Source organism: Rhipicephalus microplus, chromosome 4, assembly GCF_043290135.1.
Source record: "Rhipicephalus microplus isolate Deutch F79 chromosome 4, USDA_Rmic, whole genome shotgun sequence".
Classification (NCBI taxonomy): domain Eukaryota; kingdom Metazoa; phylum Arthropoda; class Arachnida; order Ixodida; family Ixodidae; genus Rhipicephalus; species Rhipicephalus microplus.
In genome coordinates this window covers 111,893,709-111,905,377 of record NC_134703.1, presented here as the reverse complement: position 1 = coordinate 111,905,377, position 11,669 = coordinate 111,893,709, and the positions used below count along the sequence as shown (strand labels likewise).

General features: G+C 41.4%; 1 protein-coding gene across 1 annotated transcript in view; it reads left to right on the top strand.

Moving 5' to 3' along the window:
• The first annotated feature begins 1,113 nt into the window (after positions 1-1,113).
• Positions 1,114-11,669, top strand: part of LOC119172272 (tropomodulin) — a 156,977-nt gene continuing 146,421 nt past the window's right edge. The window contains exons 1-2 of the mRNA XM_037423316.2: positions 1,114-1,605; positions 6,704-6,804. Of these exons, the coding sequence (XP_037279213.2) occupies positions 1,588-1,605; positions 6,704-6,804 (119 nt within the window). The 5' untranslated portion in view covers positions 1,114-1,587. The remainder of the gene's footprint in view (positions 1,606-6,703; positions 6,805-11,669) is intronic.

Sequence of the window (11,669 nt, the reverse complement as noted above, 5' to 3'; positions counted from 1 at the left end):
CAGATAGTCACCAGCAAGTGCAATTGTTCGCAAAGATTTCAATTACATTAATATGTTTGGCTGTTCCGCTCACCGTGAATACAGCACTAACAATTCATTAGTATGAAAGTACTAATCCCTATTTCATCCTACTTCAGCACACTTGCTCTCAGTATGCTCTTCTTTACTAACAGTAGACTGCAAATTACCGGCAATTAAAGAACAAGTTTTACGGTCTGCAGTAGAAGAGCATCTTTCTAAACTGTGTATAAAGTGTATGGCCCATAAACAATTTGGACCGGATGGTATGTGTCTTTCCCAAAACCAAATAAGCTCGATTCAAAAAAGGGTCCGTACTTCAAGGCTCCATATTCGCTAAGCGTTGAGCTAAGCGTACCTGCGTATAGCGAAACCTTTGAATGCACTGTCTGTCAACGCCACCACTGCTATTACATGCACCGCCTCCATCCGCAGATTTAGACAGTCCCGACATTCTTCGTTTCACACGGCACGCTCAGCTATGAGCATTGGCCTAGAAAAAGGTAATTTTTTTTTCTATACCCCAGCCAGACTCTCGGCGGTAGCCTTCAGAACATTCAGACTGTTACGTCCCCGTCTAAACTTTTCTCCCCGTACCGAGGCCTTGCCTCTGGCATCGTCGCTCTGGCCGTGTCTTTTCTCTCCCTCCTGGCTTTCAGGAATGAGCCTAACGCGAGTTTCTCGGGGGAGGTCGCTTTTTAAAGCATCTCTGGAGAGCGTCCAGGCACGGCTCCGACTCGGGTGTGAGTCTGAAAAATCAACGACAACAAATAAATGAGAAGGATTCCCTGAAAGCAAAGGAAAAAAGAAACGCTACAGCTCCGCTTCTGGAGTCATCTACGAACCTCGCAGCTACCACCTACACCGTCATGCCCGTGCCGTCGGGCTGCTGTGTTGCTGCCGCCATGTTTGTTCCTTCCCGTCGTCCGCAGCCCTCCTCGCCACTGAAGCGAGCGAGCCAAGCGCCCAACGTTACGCGAGTGCCTCCTCCTCCACCTTATTTCTTTTGCTCTCCCCTCTTCCTCTTCTGCCTGGCATAAGGTCTTCCTCATCTTCCGAGAGACGAGCCCTGCCGCGAAAAAAGGGGCTCCCTTCTGTTTTTTTCGCTTCCGAAACAACGTTACTCTCCCCCTTAAACTCCTTGTACCTCTTCCTTATTATCATCTCTTCAGCTGTCCTTCGACCATCGGCGACAACCGCCCTCGTGCGGTAGTGACACAGCTTCGGCGAACGCCTTGGATGCATTCGACAGCCGCGACCACCGGCAACCGACCAGGATATTCGCGAAGGAAGTGCCGCTCTTCGTGAGGAAACTACTTTGGAAAATATACTCTGGTGTGCGTGTAGAGGAGTTACTATAACAAGGGAAAAGAAACAGAAAAGGTTTCTGTTCTTTTTTTTTCACGGCCGGTGTGTTGTTGTGGTCAGTGTTCCTGTCTGGAGGAGGTGTTTTTGTTTACGCCGGGCCACCGTAGACGCCAACGCTATCCTGCTTGCAAAAGGGGGCGTCTCCCCTTCACTCCGTACTGAGCCTCTCTTCACATCTCCAGCTCCTCACTGCCTTTGAAAATGGAAGTCCTAATGCAGGTTGGTTTGATTCTCTATTTAAGCATAAGCATTCATTTTTTCTTCAAAAGTGTTGTGGCTAGGGCGCGTTGGTTATCCATAAACAGCTTATATTAGCGCGGCACATACGAAAATATAAAAGATGACATAGACGTCAAGAATGGCAGGCGCTAAACTTCCATCTGTTGGAAAAGTTGGAAGTTTAGCACCTACCTTTCTTGACGTTCATGTCGTCTTTTCCTTTTTTCATGTGTGCCGCGCTAATAAATCTATGTTCATTTTTTTCTTTGTATTTGTGGTAGTGTAAGGGCACAGGTGCTTCCATAATGAGTGCGCCTGTGATTCATTTAGCAATATCCCCAACCGTTCAACTTCAAAGGATGTAAGAATGTGCTTGGTGGGGGAAGTACATGGTGAAGCTTCAAGCGCACAAAAAACACATGGGCAAAGAAGGTGTGTCCTGTTGTCATTTTCCTTGTCCATGTCTTTTTCGTGTGCCACAAGTTTCCCCATGTACGGTTCAATGCCACATATCGAAGTACGGCCTCCACTTATATGCCATGTATATCGTATCTGTCTTCCTAAAAACATTTTTGCTAACATGAAATTCCTCAATCATGGTGATCTTGTCGTGTCTTCGCTACTTGATTCTGTGACATTTCAGGCTTATTATTGCGAGAGTTGAGAAAACACGTACGTTTCTAAGATACATTAGATATTTCACTTCTAGGTATACCATAGCTTCCGTTTCGGACTTGAGACCATCCAGAGTTTAGTTCAATCATTTGCAGATACTATGCCACGCAATGACTTAAGCACGTTGTCCCTCGTGCTTCCGATGCATTTGTAAACAGCTGAAAACAGGCGCGACTATGACCGCCTACTTTCAGTGCTTTCAGACATTGGTGTATAGTTAGTCAGGCCTAAGAATAAACTTCAAGCGTCCAAGGAACCAACGAAGGTGGTCTTCGCTAGCGGTCATTTATATTACCTTCAGGATAAGTTAGCAAAACATAACACTCCAAAATATATCACTCATTCCTTTTATTTCTTCCAAGTGTAATAACGATTAAAGAGGAGAAGAGACGTGCTGCCACTGAGCGGCCCAGATACCTCCGCATACAATCGAAAAACCCATGACTTTGTCGATCTGTAATCCTCCGTCCTCAGGGGTGGATGTTATAATTATATGCACTCTACCAGCACTTACGTAATATTTGTATTAAGCAATCATATTGTATTAAGAAACTCGGACGTTGTGGATAAAGTTAACCATACGGCAAAGAGCTCAAACGTGAGTCACTGTAACAAAAACACGAACGTCAGAATGTGAGATATCTGAAAATACAGCAAAATCATCGAAGATTCAATTGTTGTATAAACAATAAATGCAGTGTTATTCCACAAGTTCCAGCAGAATATTTTGCTTCGAGGTTTGGAGTAAAGACTACCAGAATCCTGATGCCAATGGATCCTAATTGCACGTGCAATAAACACTGGTACCAGGCTAAACGAACGACAGCTACTAGAGCTTGTCTTTTATCACTCTTGTTATGTATTAGAAGCATTCAACCGAAAGTATATACATATTTTTAGTCTAATGAACAAGTATGATTTATTCGGCTGTGATTGGCCATTAAGTTACCTGTAGCTTTGAAGAAGAGTAGTTTCCATATTTTTCTACGCACAATGAATGAAATCAGTAATTATACGGATATTGATACAAACGCTATCGACGGTAATCTTTGCACTATGATTTTAAGATAACGCTGAGCGTTTGGTACTTGACAGCGTCATTGTCTATAAGTTGAGATGTGCTATGGGTTTCTAACAAGTGTCGTGACGCCTTCGGAAAGGTGCAAAATGGTGGACAATCGTTGTTTGTTTTGTAAGCATTCGCGATTAATTTTTCTTAGGACAGCTTATTCCAGTGGCACCCATTAATAGCCATTCAGATGCCAGCATGTCCTATATTGCTGCTTCGGTGACGGCGTTACCTGTAGCTATGCAAAATGAAATGAAGAGCACTTTTCTGTAGCATCTGGCGTATGATATACCAGCCATTTGTAATACCTGAAAAACGCGTTGCGATATTGTGTATTAGTGGTAGTGGTTCTTATATACGAAGCACTCATAAGAATTTTAACAGACTTATACAGCCGCAACAACGTTGTCGTTGGTATTCATTCTATCTTGACACAAGGAAAGCATCGGCACGACCTTGCTTTTCTTTTTTACGCCGTAAAATACGATCTGAATCCCCGAACGATATACAAGCTTTGAAAAAAAGTGTATTAAACGTTTGTTTATTTACATGTACTTCATTCGGAACTTATCACCAGCAACAGCTTCAAAAACATACTGTACAATCAGGATACTCAAAACCGAAGTAATGCAAAAAAAGCTCCTTTCACTAAAGAGAACTTATAATAACTAACGATGTTTTCTCCTAACTTAAAAAAGTGCAGAAAGCATAGCACATTACTTTGCGTACAATATGACTATACAATAGCTGGGCAAGTTATTCACTCGACAATTAGCCTAGTGGGAGAGATATAGAATGCTCTTTCTTTTATTTAGGCACCTCAAGAAATACGTTTAAAAGATAATTCACCGTTTAAAAGTTAATTCACCGCACATGTATATTTCCAATGTTGGAAATATACATGTGCAGCACCCGGTGAACATTGCGACGAAGAGAGTGAGTTAATTTTTATATCGCCTAAATCGGCACGAAACACGATGTGATGACAATATTACATGGAAACATCGATGTTTGTTTAGCGAAGATAATGCAACAAATGTCTTGAGCGTACAATGTTCGTAGATAGCCTCATCATCTTGTAAGTCGGTGCAGTTGCTTTCCTCAATCTTTCTCAATGAGTTCATTTAAGCTGATGTTACTGCGCTCATGGGTCAGTCAATTTATTTGCAAATAGATCGCTGCTGTGGAACAACGTAGGCAATACCAATGCAATTCATTCACAATGCGTCCCTGTGCTTTTTTAGGGGAAAAGTGGCTGATGCCTGTGTCACGCAGCACACTGCTGATTGCTATCAAACTCGATCAGGATCAAATAAATCTCTCAACAGTGATTGGCTACCTTCTGTAGCTTCCATAAAGGAGCCAGTCGCGATCGTGAAATTCGACCGTGATCAGGCCCAATCACGATTAAAGTGGCTGTGTGATATCGCTTTAACTTCCGACCAATGAAGACATGTCTATGTTTCAGAAGCAATAATATAATAAAAAATAGTTTATCGTACAAAGAAAGAAATATAGCTTCAGAAGAATCAAATCGCGCATAGTTTTTAGCATCATTAACTCAGATATACAGATCTGTTGCTCGTTACTTTCGATGGGTCTGGATTCATGATTCAGTGTTTTATCGTTCGAAGTTAGTTTGTGATATTTTCGTATATCTCCTTCACTATAGTGTGTACGACATTGCTTTTCTGGCAAAAAAAAAACGGTGCTTACAACCGAACGCACGTCTGTTCGGTGTGCGCTGTCATGTAGCAGCGTCAGCGAATAAACGCTGCATGTACTACATATGCAACGTAGAGCTACGCTACACGAACTGCTCACTTCTCGACCATCGCTTCAGTTATCAGCGCTCCAATGCCATAATAGTGCAGCGACGCTTGCTTTTTCCACGATGCTCGTCGTTGAACGTGCTGTGCTGCACTAGAATCAACAATGATGCGTATAAGAACTGTTGCAGACTGTGTCACGGGCCATTCTCCACAACGCGTCTTCATGTCCCAACACGATACGTCCGTTGGCCGTGGTTATGCATACATGTATAAAAAATACTTCAAAAAACGTAGCAAGCACTACATTATCTAAGTCGAGGCCAGCGAATTCGCTCTCCAGTTTAGAAAATCCACCGTTCAGTTCTTACTTTTTAATTAAGCAGTTATTTTGTTTTGTTTACAATTACTTTATGAAAATATTATTCCAATCGCAGTGTCGTTATTGCTTGTCATTGCACAGGCTTAAGGGTGTCCGTGATGTTTTAGGGATTGTTGGCATAGTTGTTTACTTTATCATTTTTACCTCTTGGAAACAAGAATGCTTGCGGACATGCATTCAGGAATCATAAAGGTCTACAACGACCTCGAAAACGAGCATTCGTGTTATAACATGGACGACACAGGTATGGCAAGTGACGAGTTGAAAATGTACTTTCGCCTCAAGCATTAAAACTGTTACTATGAGTAGTAGTAGTAGTAGTAGTAGTAGTAGTAGTAGTAGTAGTAGTAGTAGTAGTAGTAGTAGTAGTAGTAGTAGTAGTTGTAATATTAGTCGTGGTACACTTGTAGTAGTAGTTATTGTAGTAGTAGTAGTAGTTATTGTAGTATGCCAACTTGGGTGAAAAAAATAGATAACAGTCATCGCCGAGAAACTCGAGCAATGTTTCCTGTGGTCATTACCCGTCTTTCAACAGCACTATAAAGTATGTGGCTACAATAAATGTCTAATTATTATGCGCCTACGCAAAAAAAAGAAACCCTTCATTTTCAGTTTTCTCACGTTATGATCACACGTACTTGAAGTCTAGAAAGCGAAAATCTACTGTTCATGCTAGAGTATTTAATTATTGTGTGGTACTATGCTAAAAGTGCTCGCACTGTTCTGAAAAGGGTTCCCACATTGTTTTTATTCCAAAGCTCTGGTCCCTCCGGTTGGAATAATTTTATATTGTAATCTACAAGCATGAGCGCGACCCTTACAAAAAGACGAGAAATAAAACAAAACACAAGTAATATCTTGCTTTTAAGCTCCTTTTAGCGCTCCTACTTTCCTGCAAATGTGTGGCGATGTACACCGTAGTTTCTACTTTTAACGAGATCTAAGTAGCAGTGCTTTTTAACCTGTGCGATTTTGACTTGAAAGTGCGAAGCGAGATTCCAAACACCAGTGTAGATATAGACCACTTGTCTGAGTAAACGCAGCCGTTCGTAGACAGCATTTGAGCTTTTTTTTTTGCCTTTCTTTGTGTAAATGTTGTGATCGTTTAGTGTGCTGGCTGCTCGTATGTGGGTCATCCTGGTGAAAGCATCGTCACTTTCAAACCCTGCATTTTCTGACGAGATTTTCGCCTCTTCCGCGCAGGGAAGCATCTTCGAGCAGCGAACGAGCGAGTTCTCGAAAACGATAGGGCGGCGGATACAAGTATTCAGCTCCGGGGGAGGGATGTTTTCATCACACAACAAGTAAGTCCACGGTGACTCGGGCCCTTTTTGGGTTTACGTGCATGAAGCCGTGTCCTCCGCGGCACCACGACAGCGTTCTTTGTCGGCAAGCACGACCTTGAAAGCACGATGCACGTGGTTTTCTCTGTGTGCATGTTGTGTGACCATGATATTCTATACCATGCTTTTCCTTTTTCTTCTGCTACGTGTACGCGCCACGTAATTTGTTCTACTCATATTGATTGATACTGCAGATTGATGCGTATCAACAAAACATCCATTCTCTGTTACGCAGTTATATTCAATGATACTTATTCCTTGGCTTTGGGTAAGTGGCTACCAGTGCTAATTAATGACCCCCCGTCCTCAAGTTTTCTGTACTCGGATAATAAGCTCACTGTGTTGCTGAACATTAAGAGCAGGGCCCCGTTGAAAGATTGTTCACTTTGTTCCTAAGTCCATGAACTTAAGGGCCGATGCTGAAGTACGGAAACATATCCGAGATCAAGAAAGTACAAATAAATTAATGGTAATATTGCAACTGCAAGGTGATTTAGTTGAGTTCTCGTGTACGTTTGCATCAGAGACATCTATTATGAAAAAGAATTGCATTGAGAAAGCAGAAATGTAGTTCACTTTTGAAATCCTTCAACGTGTCACGCTCCTCAGCGGCTACAGTGATAAGCGGATAGGACATGTTTGTGTCATTTCCAGTCGCCTTATCACGTGCATCAATGTCAGTTCTTGTTTAACGTCAGCGGAAGTGCTTGAAGCGGGTATTCGAACGGTGTAGGTTGCGCTTACAAGTACCGTAAGCCACCACCGAGGATAAGTGGTAACGTTACTCCGCTGCTCATCCAAAAACGCCGCTTCAATCCTGGCTGTGGTGGTCGCTGAGGCGAAATACCAAGACCCGTTTACTGTGCGATAGCAGCGTACGTTAAATTGCCCCAAATTGTCTGAAGTATTGGGAGTCCTCCACTGCAGCGTCTATCATAGCCTGAATCACTTTGGAACGTTGACCCACTTAAACCAACGAGCCAAACAGTTGAAGATGGGGTATATTACTTTTGAAATACGCCAATGCATATGCCGTTACGTTTAAATAATGCCGTCGCATTTTTCAAATAATTATCCCATAAACAAATGCTTTTTTTTCTCACACTGTCATTTTTATGCCTCATTTCTTTATTGTCACAAGGCTCTTTAAAATTGTTTTACACTCAGCGTCCGTTGAATGTTCTCCTATGTTTCGTAAGCTGTCGTTCCTCACGCCTGCAATAAGGACATATGAACTAGTCGGGCATGTATAACCACTTCAGCAAAATAGTAAGGGAATCCTTCATTGGTTCTGTTATGTGATCGTTTATTCGCCCCACTTACGCGATAAGTAGAGAAATGAATATTTCCGCTGCGTGATTTGCCCAACGCTTCATTTACTGAAAAATTCGTGGAGGAATTCAACTCTTCGTAGGAATTACAAGCGAGCGACCAAAGTGTTTAACGTTTTATATATATATATATATATATATATAATTCCTCCGTGAGAACGGTAACAACGGAAGCAGTAGAGTTGACAGACGGGCTAGTTGGTACACATTCATAATGTAATAATTAAAAGCGCAAACCAACGGGACACAAGAGAAGAGACAAACAAGCTTGTTTGTCTCTTCTCTTGTGTTCCGTTTGTTTGCGCTTCCAATTATTCCAATATGAACAACGGAAGCGTTTAATTCGACGGTTTTGGCCAGTCTCGCCTTTGTCAGGATATATATACGTTATGCCTGCACACTGAATGCCGAGTTGTAGATGGTCAGACTTGGGGCGAGATCATTATGATGATGCTATTGATGATGATGATATTGATGATGATGACGGCGACGACGACAAGAACAACCTACATCCCTGGCTCAACCCCCCCCCTCCTCCCTGGATAATGAGACTACAATCGAATGAAGTTTCTTTGAAAATGCGCATACGTAAACTGTATGGCTATTGAGAAATTTTACAATAATCCTTCGAGCGGTGGTGACTACATTTGTGAACAGAACTTTTTGTGCTAGTTGTGTACACTTGTGATAGAAGCAGAGTAGTATGCATTGCTCATTAGATGACTTGAACTTTCTTCAAAGTCAATATGTCTTGACTTTGGCTGTGTGCTGCGTATGTCTGTAGTCAATGCCTTTGGTAAAAGCTGAACGATGCTTAACGAATGATTCGACGTGCCGCGCTTTAGGACTAATATTAAAAGTATAATACATTTCTTGAAAATAATACAACCAAAAACTACTTCTTCACGCATCTGGAGCCTAAAATTTCATTATTTTTATGAGAAAATAAAACGTGACTGACTGTAGCCTAAATAAATATTCAATTAGGTACTAACAACAAATAATGACTGAAACGCACGCAAAACCACACACTTCTTAATTTTATGTCATTAAGTGTAATATTCAGTGGCTTAATATGATGCTATGTACACTGCACCCATTCAAAGACAGTGCTTCATAATTCCCTCCCTAAAGGTAAAATGAATATAAATTTCAATAGTGATTACCAATCTTCAAGTTACAACCACTCCACTTCAATCAAATATCTTTCGGAAGTGAAGCAGATATCACTGCGCATTAATCATTGAACACAGTCATTTTCGTTACAGTGTTCATCTTCACCTCTGGCACTTCGTACAGTATTACCGGTTCAAAACTTGCTCACTCGAAACAATGTACGCGCACGCTTAGAGAAAACGAGAAGCAAAAATAGAAAACTGGACTCATCAGATCGGAACACAATGATTATTGCATACGAAGTGCGCCAGTGTCGCTTCTTGAGATATCCTATTTTAAATAAGAGAGCTCGATGGAAGATAAGGCTCCCTGAAGTGTTCTTCCGAGAGTGCATGCACATTCTTTCTTATCAATAACGCGTACTTACGGTCCCTCATACATCCGCTTTAACGACATTAGCATAATAAGCAACCATTGCTGGCAGAAATGTATTATTGAATAAATCACAAAATTGTGTGCATGAGGGATATGTAATGAATATTGCACTAAGAAAATTCCAAAGCACCCACCAGTGATTCGAACCAGCACCCCTCGTTCCTCAGCGCTCTGCGTCAACCAACTAGGCCGCGCCGCTAATACTGCCCATCTAACTGACGACGAGATACGTATATTCACTGGCTTACTGTCAATGGACTTCAAAGAAGAATTCTTGAACAAATTACGTACTATGTTTGTACAAGCCAGGCATGATTTTACTAAGCATTGACGTGTCGTATGGCTTGATCAATGGAGGAGTGGGTTCACTGGAGCACATACAGTTGGATGAAAGGGGCATTCCAAAACTTCTCTGGTTCCCTTTTCACTCTGAAGCAGCAGAAAAATTTCCCTCATCCAGACCAGGACAATTCGTAAAGTTTCTGGTCCTGTGATGCCCGTGAATTTGACTCCTGTCGAAATATGCACCGCCACAATCACTTTAGACGGACAAACTCAACTCGCTGCTCCAGATGAGTTGGAGTGACGCTTCCGCGGTAAAACATCGCACGGCTTTGTCGTCGCAGCAGTCTACATCTCAGCAAAAACCTTGGGGACTGACGTCATGAACTTCTTACTGCACAACTTCCGTGTCGTGTGTCTACAGAATGTACCGGTGACAGTCACGGGAGACTTCAACGTTAATGTACTTCAACGACAAAACCAGTGGCTTGTCACATTTCTTGATGCCGAGTTTGAACGCCACCTCCTCTCGGATGTCCTGCAGTCAGCTATTCACTTAAGCACCTGTTTAGATACTGTGATTAATTACTGTCAATTCAATCTCAACCAGTCGACCGTGTTCACTTTGTATGGTTTCTAAATCTCCTGGCCTTACTTCATATAGCAGCCTGATCTGTTGCTATCGCATTTATTGCTGCGGAAACTGTCACTTCTATATTATTATTATTATTATTATTATTATTATTATTATTATTATTATTATTATTATTATTATTATTATTATTATTATTATTATTATTATTATTATTATTATTATTATTATTATTATTATTATTATTATTATTATTATGTTGTAGTTCATGTTGTTGTGTCTTGCTTAAAGCCAAACACCAGGTTTTTTCTTTAACTTCGAGGTGAAGGGGAGCTTTTATTTACAACCGGTCTTTTTGGACGAAGGCTAAGAAAAGTACAATGGGACACGCCAGCGATTACAGACTGGTAGCTGACTGCGACGTTTTTAACCTACCGCACCACAATATTTGCTGTGACGTCACTATGCCCCTCAACGGTTTGCAACAGGTTCCCAAAACGTCAATTTTTATCTGGCTGATCACTGCACCATACTATGACTAGAATACTAAAGAGAATTAAAATGACTGATTAAACAGCACATAAACTTAACAAAATATTCCGCGCTTTTATCAGAGTCCTTACAGCATCATGAGAAAAGTTTGATAATGATGCAAGAAGGAATAGTAGGTGTGACAATTCTTTATTAGGCTTCGCAAGTATATACTTTTCGTATTTGTCAATATTGTCTTTACCCATGGTACCGCCTGTGTGCTAAATCAACTCGGTGATTGTAACCATAGCTATCGATTATTTATCATTTACTTTATACTTTTTGTTACTATACTCCCAATTATTGAAATATCCTTTGGCAGTAACCTGGCAAGAGGCTTTGACTACTGCATTGTTTAACGGTAGATTTTCATGTTCCCATTACTTCCTAACATTGTCACAGCTTCACGCACAACCTTACTCAGATTTCCCGCGCATACTTTTGTGCGTACGAATATGCAACTACACTCAAAGTTTTGGGTACATACGATCAAAAGCTGATGTACTAAGAATCTCGCGTTCATGACGACAGCTGCCAGC